This window comes from Photinus pyralis, unplaced genomic scaffold, assembly GCF_008802855.1.
Source record: "Photinus pyralis isolate 1611_PpyrPB1 unplaced genomic scaffold, Ppyr1.3 Ppyr1.4_LG1, whole genome shotgun sequence".
Classification (NCBI taxonomy): Eukaryota; Metazoa; Arthropoda; class Insecta; order Coleoptera; family Lampyridae; genus Photinus; species Photinus pyralis.
Window position 1 is genome coordinate 59,412,277 of NW_022170249.1, and position 19,189 is coordinate 59,431,465.

Genomic DNA, 19,189 nt, shown 5'->3' on the forward strand with positions numbered 1-19,189 from the left:
ATGAAATTCACATCAGAAGGAAGTAAAGTGTTCCAAAAAGCAAAAAATCGTAAAGAATTGAACAATTCAGATAGATCATCTGCACTTTTCGGAATAACGCAGTGTGATCTTGATTCGCCAAATTATAATGGGCCACGAACTTATAAATTAAGATGGACTGCTAATGCTGAATTGACAAATGACACCTACGAGCCATGATGGCAGCCATGATGTGCACTCACTTGGCGCGAAATTCAAATCAACTAATAAACAAGCATTAACCTCACGTTTTCTAAATAAATTACTGTTACACATGTCATTTTCCAAGGCTGCAATAGTCTCAAAAGATGAGCACTAGGAAAATTCCCCTAAAAAATAACTAAAACGTGCACATCATGGCCGCGCCCATTTCCATTTCTACCTCTATGCAACTGTTTGATCAGCAGTCCATCTTAATTTATAAGTTCGTGTAATGGACCCTGCCTGTAACGGGTGGTTACTTTGTAATTTGGAAAATTAAGTTTTACATTTGTATTTCATTCAACATTTAGAGAAATTTATACATATACCGCTTCATAGTAAACGTGAACGAAAGCATGTCTAGAGATAAGAGCAATAACGATGTGCATTTCGAATAAAACGGCGCAGTTCTTGACCGTGTTGACTGTTCTAAAAACCGTTGGTGCGCAGAGTTAGGGATGCTCTCACGTTTATGGGTGTGTATGTAGACATGGTTAGGTTCCGTTTTCGAATTTTCTAGCGAGCGAAATACAAATAGCCAACGAAAATCTAAACTTATGAGAAAAATACGGTGTGAATATAGTAGTAGGCAAATAGCATTGAATAACAAAAAATAAAAACAATTAAATTAAGAGATATACCAAAACATGAAATGCAATCTAAAGGGTAAACAAAATTAAGTGACTAACACTAATATAACTAAAGATTTCGATTAATGTAATGTAATATTGGAATAACTGTCATATAGGGGCTAGGGGAACTAGACCATATTTTTATCACGGAGTGAGTGACCTCCTAGCACCCCCAACCCCTCTCTCAAATGGCACCACCCCCTTTGTCATACCCTTAAATGAATAAATTAAAGGTCTGATTGAGCAGTAAGTATTCATCTGCCGATCTGACGCCTCTTGATTTTTTCATCTGGGGCTACTTGAAAACTGTCGCCTTTAATACAACCTGCGATTAGTTTGCTTGTATTAGAAAGAGGTGGCATTAAAGTGGCAGCTCCAATAAGAAAGTTAGTCTTGCACATACGTGCAACACGCCCGATTTGTGACATGTTTGACCGTTTGACGTAAGGAATCGACTTACGTTTAATAGGTGTCATTGCTGAAACTTCAAAAAATCGGTCCATTTATAAAAGTTGGAATCAAAACACTTGTGCCACGATATGATAAGTGCCTCAACTTGAATGGCGCTTGTGTTGACAAATAGCCCAAGGGTGTCACCCCCAAATGTATATAATAATAGATTTTCTCTACAAGTTTAAAATTTTTTATTTGAAAACGTCTGCTACTTTCTGGACAACCCTCGTATCTAGCATTTCTTGGTGATCACCCTGTATAAATAGAAAAAAATGTCGCTTATCGATATTTATAGAAATACACTGACTAGATTGATCACATTATTTTATTCAAGTTAATCATATTGTATCATGTACCCTGTATTGTATTATGACAGTAATTATAAATTATACATAACATACATTTATAACACATAGTATAGAAAAATCATATTAAAGTGAAGTGGTGGTCTTTTGTTCACTGGGATTTGGACAATTTACTACCCCCGTGCTGAAAAAGAAAACAAGATGAGTAGTACTAAAACATGTGATAACATACAATATAGTAAAATGAATCATAATCTTAAATGGAGTCTGAAAATTTAAACATTTCCATTGCCTCATACCACAACACAAACATTAAAAGAAAGTAAATTCACATACGTAGTATGAAGGTCAGATTGAGATGGCGGCGACCACTTATACAAAATGTTATATCGAAATAAATGACCAAATGTTGTCCGAAACATCCTATTCATACAGCAGTATAATATAAAATTTATGCTTCCATTTAATAGTGCTAGAATATCCAATACCTCTCCAAAGTTCTGGTAGCACTTTAAAAACACACACTTTCCTCGTATTCCCATGTATAAAGCAAGTAAACCTTGAGGAAATTCAGTTACCAAAAACAAGCATAACACTGCAACCAACATTTTCGTTGTCCTATCCGCTCTTCGTTCTCCTTTATTTTTCGATTTGCTTTCGGGAATTGCGCCAAACGCCGTCGGACAGGCGTTGTACCCCTTTAGCACCTGCTTTCTTTTTTTAACTTTGAACAAGGTTCTTATTAGCCATATACTGATTACCGTCAATAAACAGCAAGGGAATAATTTAATGATTACTGCATAAATCCAGAAATTAAGGAGAAGATATGTCTCATTTTTTGAAGCCATGTCACTTAAACTCGTATGGTATAATGTGTACTCTTGGTCTTCCATAATGGTCGTTGACTTTATTTCCAGTATCATGTAAGTGGGCGCGCAAAGCAATACTGGGAGTAGGTAGCTTATCGATATTGCTAAACTACAACGGCGCTCGGTGCAGTATTGGTGAGTCTTTTCTGGATACCTGAAACAAAAAGTTGGCAATTTATTGAAAGCGCCATCAATCTCTTAGATTTTACGCGATGGCTATGAAACGCCAAAATATAGAAACTTTAGTGGGTCAAGATACATTTAGATGACAACAACCAGAAAACGGATTACAGACATTTGGACGTACCCAATGGCGATGTATCTCCAAATAGCCAGCGTTAATGTGAGACAGATTGATATGGTGTGTAATATTTGCGTAAAATTCGCATGGAAAATTATAAAAGCTGCTCCCCAGTATGGAAAATTAAGTTTTCCAGGAAGTTCAATGTAGTAATAGTACGCGAAACTTGTATACTCTACCATGAGAAAAATATCAGCCACTGCAATTCCTGTTAGTATCCTGTTAATTGGCGCAGAAGCCAGATCCTTTCTAGTTAGTACTGCTATTGTTAACATATTTGCCACGATTCCAAATAAACAGACAGTGATAGCGATGTAGCCATGGTAGGTCTGAGAATATTTCAAAGCTATGTCCTCGATGACCCAATTACATGTCTCACATTCCATCTGCCGCGTTACATTTTCATAGTTAAAATTGTCATAGATGTAGCTTTTGAGCAAATTTATATCGGAGGCCGATAAATTAAGTCCTCCCACTGCTGTTCTGTTATCTGCAATTATTGAAGCCAAGTGAATAAACATGCTGATGTTTAACATCTTTAGCGTTAAGCCGTTTTATTCAACTACATCGCGAGACAGTGGACTCACATTCATCATAACTAATCGCTAGCTTCCCCATATAATCTGTAACAAAGAACACACGTTATTGACAATGTTTTAAAAGACAATTTAAAGTAGCAGTATTGGGGTGGGCAAGAGACTTAAAACTTTTGGAAATTTTTCTTACTTTACCAATACGCTTAACGTAATTAACAATTAAAAAAGATCATCATCATGGGATAATGGTCCCAAGCAGCAAATACAAAGAAATAAAAGATAGAAAAACGTGAAAATCTTAATTGCAAACACATTTACAGGATTGTAAAAATAGTATATTAAGATACAAGTGTATAATCAAGTCTTTAAAGCACGCGCAACGAGTTTAAGGGCACGACGCAAAGCGGAGTGCCTTTAACGTTGCAAGTGCTTTAAAGACCAATTATACACGTGTATCTTATAGTATTTTTTATTATACCTGCAGTATAATTTAAAAATAGGAAATACAATGAAATCATATTGACGTTATACTCGAATACATGTCTAATTAAGTGGGCTGGGTGTTCGTAATTTCACGATTGCCATGGAAATGTCACTTGACGTTTGCTTATAAAAATCATCGTCTTTGTGAATTAAACGATTTCCGTTGAAAAAGATAATACACCGTCCATTAAATCGATTGTTGTAAAATCTAAACAAACGTTGGTAGGTGTAAAATCCAACTCCAGTAAAGCCTATTATAAAGAATATGAAAAGTTGTTTCCATGGATGAATAGGAAGTTACTTACGAATACAGTCTTAAATGCATCCATAATGCTGGCATATATGAAGGAAATGTCAAAGGTATTTAAATCTTCTATATTTTGGTGCATTCATTCAAAACTTCGAACAATGCTGCGATTAAAAAGTAGAACAGATTTGGAAGCATACCCTAAATTATGCGCGTTTGTGAAAGCTTCAACCAAAGGATAGGTACAAAAGCCAAAGAAATGTTCTGCATTTACAGAAAGCGACCTAAGAGGAGTTTTTATTTCATCCAGATGACAGTTTCAAAAGTCATACTTGAAGTATCGTTACTTAGCAACTTTAAAGCACGTGTGTTTTAAAGGCCCTTTTTCGCACGCATTTGAGTGTTTAAAACGGAGATTGTGATTCAGGTATAATAAAAAATTATTTTTAAAATATAATGTGTAACGGGGTTTCCCAATACAGAAATTTAAAAGAAGGCAGGATCCAATTTTAAGGACGAATGTATGAGGGTTTTACTATTAGACGGAAACTATAACTAGTAGTTCATTTATTAATAACCCAAATTCGTATATTATTGAACCATAAAGCCTAATTTACATTTGGCAAGTTTACTGGCGGAAAGTACTTTCTGCTACCCTATTTCTATTTAAATGACACTCTCCGCGCATTTACATGTGACAAGTTTACTGGCCGACAGTACTTTCCGCCAGTAAACTTGCCAAATGTAAATTAGGCTTAAGGTAGCTAAAAGGGAAAAAAAAATTGTAACTTTTTCGTGTCTTACTGTAAAGTTTATAACCTGTAATTAAACATCTCATATACAAAACTTTTTTTTCTAATTGCAACATGTCAGGAAACAACATACAATATCGTAAAACTTTCAAATTTTGTCATGCAACCGACGACATGCCGATATTGGCCGAGCGTCGCTTACGTCACTACGCAAGTTGCCGATCGGGAGTTATATTAGTGCATGACACTGATAAGAGTTCGATTCGACTTATTATGGCAATCTGCCATAAACTGAGTTCTGACTGGTTCGTAAAGGGGCAGTTAGATAGTCTGCCAAAGGTTGAAGTGTTAATGGTCGCCGCCTTTTTCTCGAAAAGTGAGTTTTTCCATGCCACTCGTTTGAGTGGAGTCAAAGCCCAGAAGCAAATCTGTTATGGTTCATAGGAAGTATAACATCCAGTTTTGTGTGTATAGTGCAAGGTATAGTGTAGGTACCTAATAAAGTATGCACCTTACGGGTTTCAACGAGAAAATTAGGGTGTTGGATATGTGGAAGTGAAAATAGAGAAAAATGTAAGGCCACAGATATGCCCAGAACAGAGTTCGAAGTAAATCATATTCTGAATTGCAATTACAATATTAGATATCGATGGATTTTCGTCGATAACTGACTGAAACTAAATCGACATTATGTACTTTAATTAATTAGAATCGTCTTCACAACAATACAAATGGGATGTCAAACTCGCGGTATCACGTCGAACTTTTTTCGTATATTTCCTGTTGGGACGTTTATATACAATTTATTAGGTTCGCGATGACTTCTGCTATCACACTCAGGTACAAATGCAATAATTATTCGACGCTTTTTTCCGTCAAAACGACGTTTTCTTTCTCTGAATCGATTGTAAGCAATGCTACGGCTGAGCGCCAACGCGCGTAGTGACGTCACTGCAATGTGGCGGTCATTCGAAACTTTTCAAACGCCGTTCATTTTAAAATCGTGTTTGCTAATCACAACGATTTCTCTTGACAAAAAAATGAGTACCACTAATTTTTTTAATGGGCTTGGAGTTCATTTTCAAGGTTTTTGAAAAAACGCGGAAAACCCAATTGGAAATATAAAGTAATAAGCGCGGTTAGAAATACAATTCAACAGCACGTATTTCTTTAGCATTTCAATGCGATTTATTTATACCATTAAAAGCACCAGTGGCCAGAGCTGGGCAGTATTCGATTTTGTAAATACTTTTTAGTATTCAAATCCTTTAAAGTATTCAAATACTTTGTAATTAAATACTTTTATGGAAGCAGTATTTGTATTTGTAACTCAAATACTTTCACAAATATTTAGTATTCGAATACTTCGCAAAGTACTTGGATACTTCGTAAAGTATTCGAATACTTCGCAAGGTATTTGAATACTTTGAGAAGTATTCGAATACTTCGCATAGTATTTGAATAGGTACTTAACCTTCCTTTTTTACCAAAAATCGACTACTCCAAAATTTCTCGGGAAAACACCTTTTCTTATTAATTTTGGTGCGTAGAATCCAAAACAATTCGTACTTTTTCGATCAGACTTCTCAATCAAAAGTTATAGACTAGAAACCAATTTCGAAAAAAATTCAAAGGGCTGTAACTTTGAACTAGTAGCCCAATCTTGGAACTGTTTGAAATTATGGATTCTACAGGCCACATTCTATAAGAAAATTTTTTTTCCGGGTCGATCTGAGCCAATTTTTTTTCGGTCCTTTTTTCGGGCCTCAAAAAGGTAGTGCGTAGAATCCAAAAACAATTCCGTTACTCTTTCGATCAGATTCTAAATCAATAAGAACTGTAACTTTTTGAACTAAGTAGCCCAATCTTGGAACTGTTTGAAATTATGGATTCTACAGGCCACATTCTATTAGAAAAATTTTTTTCCGGGTCGATCTGAGACAATTTTTTCTGAGGGCCTCAAAAAAAGGCAGTGTAATACCTTCCTTTTTACCAAAAATCGACTGCTCCAAAATTTCTCGGGAAAAACACTTTTTCTTATTAATTTTGGTGCGTAGAATCCAAAACAATTCGTACTTTTTCGATCAGACTTCTCAATCAAAAGTTATAGACTAGAAACCAATCTCGAAAGAAAATTCAAAGGGCTGTAACTTTTGAACTAGTAGCCCAATCTTGGAACTGTTTAAAATTATGGATTCTACAGGCCACTTTCCATAAGAAATTTTTTTCCGGGTCGATCTGAGACAATTTTTTTTTCGAACCTCAAAAAAAGGCAGTGTATAACCTTCCTTTTTTACCAAAAATCGACTACACCAAAATTTCTCGGGAAAACACTTTATTTTATTAATTTTGGTGCGTAGAATCCAAAACAATTCGTACTTTTTCGATCAGACTTCTCAATCAAAAGTTATAGACTAGAAACCAATTTCGAAAGAAAATTCAAAGGGCTGTAACTTTTGAACTAGTAGCCCAATCTTGGAACTGTTTGAAATTATGGATTCTACACGCCACATTCTATAAGAAATTTTTTATTCCGGGACCATCTGGGACAATTTTTTTTTCGGGCCTCAAAAACAGGCAGTGTATAACCTTCCTTTTTTACCAAAAATCGACTGCAGCAAAATTTCTCGGGAAAACACTTTTTCTTATTAATTTTGGTGCGTAGAATCCAAAACAATTCGTACTTTTTCGATCAGACTTCTCAATCTAAAAGAAACCAATTTCGAAAGAAAATTCAAAGGGCTGTAACTTTTGAACTAGTAGCCCAATCTTGGAACTGTTTGAAATTATGTATTCTACAGGCCACATTCTATAAGAAATTTTTTTTTCCGGGTCCATCTGAGACAATTTTTTTTTCGGGCCTCAAAAGAAGGCAGTGTATAACTTTCCATTTTTACCAAAAATCGACTACACCAAAACCACAGGAAAACACCTTTTCTTATTAAATTTCGTGCGTAGAATCTTAACCAATTTGTACTTTTTCGATTAGATCTCTAAATATAAAGTTGTGGACAAAAAACAAATTTCGAAAAAAAATTCAAAGGGCTGTAACTTTTGAACTAGTAGCCCAATCTTCAAACTGTTTGTAATTATGGATTCTACGGGCCAAATTCTATAAGAAAATGTTTTTTCCCGGTCGATCTCAGACGATTTTTTTTCCGGCCTCAAAAAAGGGCAGTGTATAACATTCCTTTTTTACCAAAAATCGACTACACCAAAATTTATTCAAATATTTGAGAACAATTTAGAAATGTTTAGGGAAAGTTTCCATTGTCACAAAATCAAATATAAGAATCCGATACAATCTGAATACCGAACGATCCTGGAGTGAAACTTTTTGACTGGATAGTCTACGTAACTTAAAAACAATAGGGACCTTTCTTATATCCTTAAGACCATGTGTACCAATTTTCAAAGCGATCGCACGTTTCTAAACAAACTATCATGCACACGGACAAACGGATGGTCAAAAATGGATCTGTTCCAAAATCGCTAGGATTAATTTCAGAAAGGCGTACGTATCATGTGCACGACGTTTGTACTCCCCTTAAATTTGTATATAACAATAGAAATATAAAAAAAGCTAACCTCATACAAAGTATAACTTGATTTTTTAAGTAGTATTAAGCCTTTATCTAGTATACTATTTTAAATTTTTAATGTATTTGAGTGACAAGTATTTGTATACTTTTTACTGTATTCGAATACTTTTCAAGGAAGTTAATGAAATACTTTTCAAAGTATTCGAATACCTTTGATAGTATTATAATACTTTTGAAAGCATTCGAATACATTCTAAAGTATTTGAATACTTTTCAATGTATCTGTGTCTAGTATTCGCTTGTGCTGGACGTAAAAGTATTTAGTATTCAAATACCTTTGATTTGTGTAAAGTATTTACTATTTAATATTCAAATACTTTTTGAAAGTATTCTGTCCAGCTCTGCCAGTGGTTATAGTAAATTCTCCAAATGCTTTTGTCTTTGAGTTGGGAATAGTCACTTTAACAATCTGCTTCTTTTACGCGTAGGTATTTTCCACTTTTTCGAGAATTGCGCTTCGCTCGTTTCCGCAGATATCCGCTCGGTACGAAAAAAAGTGCTTTTGCCCAACTGGTTGCACAAATAACTTTTGTTTCAGATACAAATAGAATTAGGATCATAAATACTGCTATACGTATGTATATTCGGAATGAGGTAAATTAAGTGAGTCATTGTAATAAAATGAAATCCTTGTGGTAAAGCGGGACCGAGTGTGGTAACAGTTCTCCCCGCTTTTAAAGCAGTTACGACGGCCAAATGTAATTACTGGAGCAGGCGGCGGTGACGTTGTGCTCGTTGTTGTCGTGGTTGTGTTGGCGACATAATTCTGTCCAGCTGAATGTACGGTTCCGGTGGTTGAGGCGGAAGTCACCGATAACGTTGTCTCTTGCCCGTTCCATCACGAGATGAGTGTTGCTTACGGTGAGTCTGCCTTATCCGTCGTTCTTTTACTACGTCGTCTTGTTCCAATCTGGCTCGGAGGTCAGATTTCGCATGCCACTCTCCTGGTCGCGGAAGCTCGTAACCCGCTCCAGTAGATTTACCATGGCATCAGTGGCGGTGAAACGTCAAGCGAAAGCTACCATCCACAAACTGTAGAGATCCGTTACTACCAGGATGAATCAATTTCCCATTGTGGATTCGACGTAAGGGTCCATGAACGTTTATATCCGTCTGGTTGCCGAGATGCAATAATGTTCAGGCGGTAAGGCGATTCTGCCACTTCGGCGGTGGTGTTCATGCGATGTTCGATGATGTCAGTGAGACCCTCTCCGCTGAAATTGTGTGTAAGCCACGAGTCGAGTAGGGTCTGTAATTCGGTACCAGCCACGGTAACCAAGAGTGATGGCAGATCGGCGTTGTACTTGGATTGTCGGTCGGAGGATCCGACCGCTGGCATGTTTCCGTGGCCGTTGTTGCGTCGATTTGCCCATCTCCTTGTTCTCTGCTTCGGTGCGGTTGATTCGTCAGTTCGAGAAGCGTCACTTGTCTGGTTCCGCGCACGAACTGACGGATCGAGGTTGAGCCTTCGTGCAGTTTTTGCCTTTCTTTGTAGAAAGGTATGGTTGAACTTCTGCTCCTTGGCTAAGAACTCGGCGTTGAGGGTCCCGCGTATCACGTCGTTGTGTTACTTCTCCAGAAAGGCTTGTTTTAAGGCCGCATAATCGTGGGAGTAGGTTTGGTGGATATTCCACCATTCTGCCTCCTCGTCTTTAAGTTGTTCCGTTACGGCAATGAGTTGCTCCTTGGGGTCGGATTTCGGGGCCAGTTCTAATGTCGTGAAGAATGCGACGGGATCCTTTAGTTGTCGGCCGTTGGAAGTGGATAGCTCGAGTTGATTGGCTTGAGTCTTTTGAAGAGCATCCATGAACGTTTGGATGAGTTGGAGTTGTTCTTGGGCGCTACTGAACATTATTGTCGTCTGTATGGGCATGTGTATCGTCGAAGTGCCATCCTGTTGATAGGCAGTGGCGGATCCAAGGGGGGTCATGGGGGTCATGACCCCCTCTTAAACATTAACCTTTCTTTATTGTGGAATTAAATTATAAGAAATTAATGGAAAATATTGCCCATCTAAAAATCTAATGACCGTTTGCACCAACAAATTTAAGTTGAACTTAGCTTAAGTATAGCTTAAAATCCATGGCAAGCTTTTCAACCCTGCGCCGGCTCAAAACTTGGCTGAAACAACTATGGAGGAGGAACGGCTCACTGGTCTAGCTTTGCTCCATATTCACCGCCAGATTCAGCTTGACGTCGACAAAATGATTACCACTTTTGGGAAAAGCTCCAGAAGACGAGCTGAACTTGTAATATAAATATATTGTTCTTATATGCAATAAAAATGTTTTTTTTTAATATTCTGATGTGCACACCACTCCCCACCCAGTCACAAAAATCACTCCATGACCCCCCCCAAAATCAAAGTCTGGATCCGCCTCTGTTGATAGGCGCCAATCGTTACCGTAGTACGGAACAATTAACAGATAGTTAGTTAAGTGTTTATTAACAACGAAACCTCAGATTACAATACATGTACAGGGTGGTTCAAATTCGTGGCTAACAAGAATTGTAAAATAGGGGCAAAGTTGCCGCTTTCTGTGACTAAAAAACGCATTTGAAATTTTTGGAAAATCTTTGGAAATTTCTGAGATATTACCGAAAAACCGAAAATGTCAAATTTCGTTTTCTATTTCTATTTTCATTTAAAAAAAAAATAAAGTTGTCTTGAGTTTAGGATCAAATATTACTTAATCTAAACTTCTGCAGCTAAATACTGAAAATACTGTGTATATTGTTTTTATGGTTTTAAATCAGTTGGAAAGAAGGAATTTTGTTCTGTTTGCCAGTAATGACATTTCTAACTGATTAAAAAAATTAGTTTCAAAGGTTTAAATGACATTGTAAAACAGAGGCTGTAATCACCCTCATTTTATCGAAATCCAGGTGGTAGAAAATTATATTCCAGTTAGAATTCAGCCACTAAAAAAATTAATTTAATTGATTTAAATGTTGTTTTTATTTGTTACCTACAAGGTGATGCACATCGAAGACCCTTCAGTAATTATTTGTTAAGAGATCCATTTCCTTGAGTAAATAGAGTCAAAGATTTTAGTAATACGAGTAGTCGGGAATAAAGATTTTGGGCAGAAAATACAATGTAAATTTACGTTAATTAATACAACATGCACGGGTTGTCCACCGTGAAATGTAACCTTCTGTTACAATACGTTTCTGTTTCAGTTTCGGTGTACTCCTATTTTTAAAAAAAACATGTATGAAACATATCAAAAGCTTGTTTGGTTCTTCCTCTTCTTGGTCTATTCTAATTTCACAATTGTTTTTTTTTATAAAAACCATAGCTGAAAAATGTATAATATATCAGACATGACTAAGCCACTTTAATTCTTCGAAGTTTTTCTGAACACACTTTCTATACGAAGAATAATTTTATCCGTCATGTAAATAAGAGTGTTGTCTCGTGTATTTTAATCAAAAGCATTTCCCGCAGTCGTTAATTCTGGTTGGGAGAAAATAATTTATTCTATCCAGACTTGACAGGTAATCGTTTACACGAGAATGGTAAGTTTCATTGTCGTTCCAATCACAATCTAAAATCCGTTAGGGCCTTCCATTTTTATAAAGATAGATTTAAAACAAATTAATAATGTTATTTGACCTTTTGTGGTTGCGATATCTTAAATTACTAATAGCATAGAGTAGCTAATAGCTACTGTAAAATAAAATACATTTACTACGTTAAAGAAACACCGGTTCTACGTTAAATTGTTTATTGATTAGTACAAAATGCTAAACTGTCAAACTTGAACAACGCTTACTAAAATTGTTACAAAATACCGCATTCCCTTATAATGTTTTTTTTTGCGCGATCGGTCATTTTTGACTATTTACCATGTGTGTTTCCATGACAGTAAGTGGAATTTACCAGTTGCTATGATTACAACGACGCCAAAATTACTTACCGATCTAAAAACAGAACAGCAAAAATACTTACCGACGCCTTTTTAGAAACAATCAGTTCAATGTTAACAGTCTTACCGTTGAGTGAAAGAATCGATTCTTTCACTCAACGGTCTTACATTACATTTAATCTTTAATTATTGTTACATTAAACCATAGTGTATTCTATTCTTTACACTAAGATTAAACGTACAATTTGTGCTGATGTTTCCTATAGAAAGAACACGTTCTTCATTTAAACCTGAAGCAATAGAGATCAATGTGTTTGAAGATGTGCTTTCGTTTTTCTTAATACATTCCAACTACAATTTTGTTCTGTAAAATCTTCGACATACCATTCGGCCACCGGCGAATACCTCGCTCATAAAGTCATAACGGAAGTGCAAAGCTAGCAAACTACATCAGACCCATGCACAAGAAATTATTAATTTCAGTTTTGACAAATAAACTGGTTACCTAGTGATGTACACCATACCACTTCGATCATTTCGATTTATTTTGCTAGTTAATTTGTTAGTGCATATTTATATTGATGCATTATTTTAATTTCGATCGCGCAAAAAATGTTATAAGCACGTCGAACGTTAAGGGTTACCGTTCTCAGACAATAATTGGAGTCGTCGCTCCGCTCCTCCTCCAAACAATAAAATTGTCTTCGAACGGTAAAAATCCCTTACCGTTCTCCATACTGTACTATAACAGCTACAAAAGTCGAACGCTATTTTAAAATAGATAAACTTAATTGACAATTATAGCGCTTGTATAATCATCCTCGTGAGTTATATAGCTTTGTCATTCTAACACAACGGCATTTCAATTAGAACGTGGGTTGTATCTAATTTTTCCAACTTCAGAGCGGCAAAGAAGATATAAAACCATAGGGTCGAGCGTTAATCCGTTTTTGAAACTTATCCATTACCGACGAGCGTTTTTATTACCTAACAAGGAACACGTCTATGCTCTATGCAATTGCATTACTACCGCGATGGGAGCTTTTTGTCTGCATAAGTGTTGCGGTTGGATCAATCAACACTTTCCTTTCAATTTTAAAATACCACTGACAGACTAATGGTTACTATTTTAGTCGTTATAATTATGTAACAGCGTAACGATAATTGGAAACTTCACAATACAAAAGCAAAAGGAAAATGCTGAAGTTACATTAAAAAACTTCTCCTTGCATCGCCTTGTTCTCTTATCGACCATTATGAAATCGAGAAAATAAATGTATTTCGACGCATCAAAGAATATATCGCTCATACTCCATAGTTTATCGCTTGATGTGGCTCACTCCTTCAAGTTTTAGGATTCTTCCAAAGGAAAAGTACCTATTGTGAACACTTTGTCCTTCGATTCGTACGTCCGTATATCAAACCCCTTTCTATTGGAGAATGCTATTACTCTGAAATGTTTGCAAATTTTGCCTTGCAATTATGGTTTAAAATGCTATAAAATAAAAATACAACGTTGCCAAGAATAAATGTGATTAAAGCATTGAATTTGATAGTTATAAATTCAATGATTAAAGATATAAAAAAAGTAACACGGCACGATAAAAAGAGCCAACCAGTGCGGGCATGCAGGAATTCAACTTTTGAAATAATATATGTATTGTAAGATTGTTTTTGGTCTATTAGAAGAATATCTGCGGCGGGATAACTCTGCTTTGAAAAGTCACACCAGGAGAAATTCGCCGAATATTTTCTCAGTCAAATTGGACAGGATAGCTTCGAGCCCTCTAACTCACTTCCAGAATATTCACCCCAAGAAACCTTGCCCCGATGAATTCGCATTCCTGAGAAATCCCCCCCTTATCATTACCACGTCGCAATCCCAATGTTTGTCAGGTTAGGTAATACTCGTTAACATTCAGTGTTTACCAATATTACTGTTTTGTACTATTTGGATATGGTTTCCGCATATGTTCTGTTAAAGATTATCCTTGTTATCGGCTCAGTCTACAAAATAATATTATCCGTTTATTTACTAAGCTGGTACGAAACAATAAAGCAAAATGATAAGCAAGTACTAGGATCGAAATTACAATTAATTCTCTCTATGGCGCATTTAGAACTGCAAATTACGTTTAACATTGAGGTAACCCACATAACCCATTTTATCTAAAATGCTAGAAAAAGCTATATATCAGCAAATGTATCATTATTTTAATATCAACAGAATTATACCTAACAGTGAATTCAGTTTTTGCCCTGGGGCCCCTGGGCATAATACAACGAGCGCCTTACTAAAAGTCACAAATGATATCTTTACGGGTCTGGATTCCAATAAAGCTTAAAACTTATTCATTGTTATCTAACGAACAGGTTTCAATCCGTGCATATAATATGAGTGTCTCGTCCCCGGTTAGTATAATGAATGGCGTTCCACAAGGTTCCATCCTAGGACCGTTGATATTCTCTGCATGCATTCCTGATTTTGAAAAAACCATAAAAAACTGCACGAGTATTTTCTATGCTGATGACTCAGCTGTACCTTACATTTCACATTTGACAAAGCTGATCAGATCACAGTATTAATAGTGATTTGAGCAGCTTATAGTTAGGATTGCAACAGAGCACTCATCAATCATTAAAGCTAAGGTTTACTATACGCACATCAATAATAAAATGGAAGCGGCTTATCTGTGCTACGTATCGAATATTTTAAAATTTTACTTTCGAAGGCAGTTCATAATTACAACCATATTCCCTAAATAAACAGTTTCGGTAGAAAATGTACCTACCTAAAAGAACACAAATGGTATTTTTTAAAAAACGAATTCGACGCTTAAGTACAAAAGAAATACAAAAATTGTGCATTACTTTTACATTACTTTATTGAAGAAATTTCAAGCACTTTCAATGGTCGTACACAGTCTATAGAAAACAATTACTTTTGATCTACGAGTATATCTTTGACTTTTTTAACAGAAACTTTGTTTTAATCTCTTACGAAGACGTTTAATGTGACTTTAAGAAGTACTGTTTAATAGTTCAATAGTTTCCTCAATTATTCAGTCTCTCAAGTCACTCAATCAGTTTTGCAAAGGAAACGACAAACGGAACTCCAAAGTCAATCACTTTTTAAAGCGAGATTTTTTATAGCTGAAAAGTAAACGGCAATCCATTATATTTGAGCTCGATCCACCTGTAGGCTGAGTTATGACTTTGTGAGGGGTACATATGGATAAATAAAATCTTTTTCGATGAAATTCGCTGAAGGCGATATGCCCTTATTTCCTGCCCGCTTTGTGAGAAATACCGGCGTTTAAACTAAAAGCCAAACATGTTCAAAGGGTCATGACAACGATCTTTTGAGTGTAGGTATGTATAACCAAGTCAAACACTGTTTATAACCTAACGTAAAAGATTAAAAAGGAGATAATGATCCTGCTTTTAATTTAAAGCCCCTAAAGTTTTGGAGAAATTAGAAAAGATTTAAATGTTTTAGGTTTTTTCATTGCAACAGAAAACTCTCACTTTTCGCACATATATATATGAAACGTGATTTTACTTACGGATAATTTTTTAAGGTAAGGGTAACAATTGAACGAAAATCAAAATATGCAAATGTTTTAGTTTAAATATAATAGTTTCCAAGGGATTTTCAGGTTTTGTATTGTTTTATAGGATCCAATACGAACGCTTTTCACGTTATCATACGAATCCAGATCACATGAGGATCCTCATTCCTCAATATTTAGAAATATTTAGAAATGCGATTCCTGCTCTGATGAAAGTAGTAATTACTGCAACTATAAACCCCACATTTTTTATTCACAAAAGTATTGTCCCAAAAGTCGTATAATACACGAAAATACAGGTTTGTCGAACATTATTCACAATTTTCAGTCCACGGTTAAAGGAACCCTTTTACATTCTTACAACTATCATCAATCAATCATCATCCTACTGGTACTATAAACATAAACTCAAGTTAAGTGTTTGTGACAACGAATCTTGTATATATTGGCACGAAAAACTTTTATACGCGCGCCTTTTATGTTGAAAATGAACCCTTGGGTCTAATAAATCTCCCTTATTGCCAAACGAGTAATTTTCTCTTATTTTATATAGCTATCATGAGTTTATTATTGCAGTGGTTTTTGTTCCACATGGAGCTTGTCAAGGAAACATTATACAATTTGGATGATAGTCAAAAATACTAAACTCAAACCTCAGAAACGCAGGAGAAATAAATTTTACTCACCTGTTGACTAAAAGCATCGCAGTTCACAAAGACAAACCCACGTTTTCCATATGCGATTTTCTATTGATAAGCAGTTATGGAAAAATACAATTCGAACTTTACCTATACCAACAAATTTCGCTTAATGTTTCCGGAAGCGCGATTGGGAGAGGAATGAAACATCATTGTGACAACACTCCATACAACGTTCTGAAGACCTTGCGCAATCACTAGATTGTTATGTTACTCATTTCTCCTTTCATGCAAAAGCTGAAGTGAACTATTTCTACGTTATTCAAAACAAATTGAGTTGGTGTTGCAATCCTACAAAATGAACTTCTATCCAGTTTCATTATTACTGTTAATGGCTTTGAAGACAGACAGAACAATTCCTTATAAAATCATTTGGTAGTCCAGTAGTACCTAACGATTAGTTCTGACAAAGTCGAGTTTTAGAAAGACAAAAATCTATTAACACAAATTCGAGCACATAAGTTATAAAAAATTGAAATCTGAATAATCAGATACTTATCTTGTTTGACTCTTCAGTCAGTTGAAAATATGGGAAAGATACAAGTCCCTGTTAAATGTAAAAAGCATAAACTCCTCGATAAACCCTCTACGTATTGAAAATGCAGATCCACTAACTTTTCTGAAGTACACTCAAAGACCTTTGTATGTTCCCTTTACATTCCCGAAAGTTTCATATGGCGGCACTCAAGAGGTCATTAGGTGTATGAACATGAATTAATTAAATGGTTCGAACGTAGAAATGATATAAAATTCTCAAAATCCCCGTGTGAGATCGAAAGGACTCCAGCGCATTTTTGTGTGGCAGATCAGTATTTTATTAGCCAGTTTTGACTCCATCATCAATAATCTTGTCCAAGGCTACCACATTCCCTTTGACGGTACCCGCTTCCGACGTTCCGTTCACCCGTAACTGGCATTTTGGGGGATTTCGCTAAAAACCCTCCACAAAGTAGTACTCAATTTTTGGGGCACTTATAGCTCGAGCCTATCAGAGACACGAGAAAGAGAGACCACGATTCTAACTTTTAAAAAATCGCAGCGGAAAATACCTTTTGGTCGCCCGAAGTCCACTACCTCTCGAAGACGAACGCCTTGCAAAAGGTGGTTAATTGCGCCCCTGGGAAAAATAAAATTCCGTCACGCACGAGTTGTGCGCGTTAAGATCTTTCCGACGACACCAATTTGAACAAAATCGGGCCAAAACTGTAGAAAAAGATACAAAAAAATCACCCCGTTGGTAAACGCTCAGATGTTGCCGACCCCTTAAAGTTGTTAATTACACGGCCGCGGTAGGTACATGTACACTCCTTGTCTTGCTCAAGCGTTCTTCTACGGGCCCGCATTTGCTGCTAGCTAGTCGGCCGGCCAAAGTAAGATTAAACGCTGGCAATTTCAAATTTGACAATATATCGGTGAAGATGAACGTGACTTCCATGCAAGAATTAAGACATCTGACATTCATTCTATAGTCCGGAGTTAAATAATTATTGCAGTTTTTGTTTGTTATGCTTAATCAACCTAGGATTCATTTTTAGCGCATTTTTGCAAAAAATTTTTTTTGTAAAAAGTAGCTTTTAATCTCACTTTGGCTGGCTGGCTGGCTGGCTGGCTGGCTGGCTGGCTGGCAGTAAATGCGCGCCCGTAGAAAAACGCTTGTAAAAAGACAAGGAGTGTACATGTAACTATCGGGGCCGTGTAATTAAGAACGTTAGGGATGGGGCTACAAGATTTGGAGTCGACGACATCTGGACGCCATCCCCGAGCGTATTATACTAACCTGGAGATTTTTCAGTATTTATCTATCTTCTTCTACAGTTTTTCTCCGATTGTTTTCAAATTGGTGTCGTCGGGAAGATCTTGTCAACGCGCACAACTCCTGCGTGGCGGAATTTTATTTTTTTTTCCTAGGGGCGAAATAAACCACCTTTTGCGCGGCGCGCTTCGAGGGGTAGTCGACTTTGGGCGCCCAAAAGTTTCTTACAGCGCGAATCGCGGTTTCTCTTTCTCGTGTCACTAATAGAAGGTCGAGCTATGTGAAGTACCCAAAAGTTGAATACGATTTTATGCCGGGATTTTAGCGAAATCTACCAAAATGTGAATTACGAATGAACGGGACGTCGGAACTGTGTATCGACAAAGGGAATGTGGTAACCCCCGACGAGATCTTACTGATGGTGGAGTCAAAACTTCAAACGCGAATTGCGAGTGCACGGTAAGTGAGAAAATGGTACCGACAAAGTGAACGTGGTAGCTTTCGGCAAGATCTTATTGATGGTGGAGTCAATATTGGCTAATAGAATACTGATCTGCCACACAAAAATGCGCTGAAGTCCCTTCGATCTCAAACGAGGACTTTGATAATTTTTTAAATTCATTATTCATTATTATTATTATGGAGATTATTGCTTCTTAGGACTCAGATCTAACTTTGTTAACTTAAATCGCATGAATTTAAATCAATTAACGATTTAGGATCTATCTATACCTAGTTCGTCTTGTCAAGTTAGATCTGAAGTCTCATTTTTTTTTAATTTAGGTTATGTAAACATTACCTACGTACATACCAATTTAATTAATTTGTATAATTTATTATGTAAATATTAGTTTGCCTTTGCGTTTGGGTTGAATACGAAGGGACTTTGATAAAT

At 36.2% G+C, this 19,189-nt stretch overlaps 1 protein-coding gene across 3 annotated transcripts; it reads right to left on the bottom strand.

The window, feature by feature from the left end:
• Positions 1 to 1,611: 1,611 nt before the first annotated feature.
• LOC116181386 (probable G-protein coupled receptor 139) lies at positions 1,612 to 16,655 on the bottom strand. 3 transcript variants are annotated; one of them, XM_031501749.1, is made up of 5 exons: positions 16,530 to 16,655; positions 3,367 to 3,402; positions 2,786 to 3,269; positions 1,946 to 2,632; positions 1,612 to 1,793 (listed from the first exon to the last, which is right to left on the bottom strand). In XM_031501749.1, the coding sequence occupies exons 2-5, from the start codon at positions 3,395 to 3,397 to the stop codon at positions 1,736 to 1,738; spliced, it is 1,260 nt and encodes a 419-aa protein (XP_031357609.1). In that variant the 5' UTR covers positions 3,398 to 3,402; positions 16,530 to 16,655; the 3' UTR covers positions 1,612 to 1,735. The 3 variants fall into 3 exon arrangements, with proteins under 3 accessions (XP_031357609.1, XP_031357618.1, XP_031357600.1); XM_031501758.1 differs by having other exon boundaries at positions 2,098 to 2,632; positions 2,786 to 3,402; positions 16,530 to 16,632; XM_031501740.1 differs by having other exon boundaries at positions 2,786 to 3,402; positions 16,530 to 16,632.
• Positions 16,656 to 19,189: the final 2,534 nt, after the last annotated feature.

Coding starts and splice junctions, on each gene's coding strand:
- LOC116181386 (XM_031501740.1), bottom strand. CDS start 3,315: ATGTTAAACATCAGCATGTTTATTCACTTGGCTTCAATAATTGCAGAT. Junction 2,633..2,785: donor TGGAGATACATCGCCATTGG/GTACGTCCAAAT, acceptor TTTTTGTTTCAG/GTATCCAGAAAAGACTCACC. Junction 1,794..1,945: donor CAATCTGACCTTCATACTAC/GTATGTGAATTT, acceptor TTTCTTTTTCAG/CACGGGGGTAGTAAATTGTC.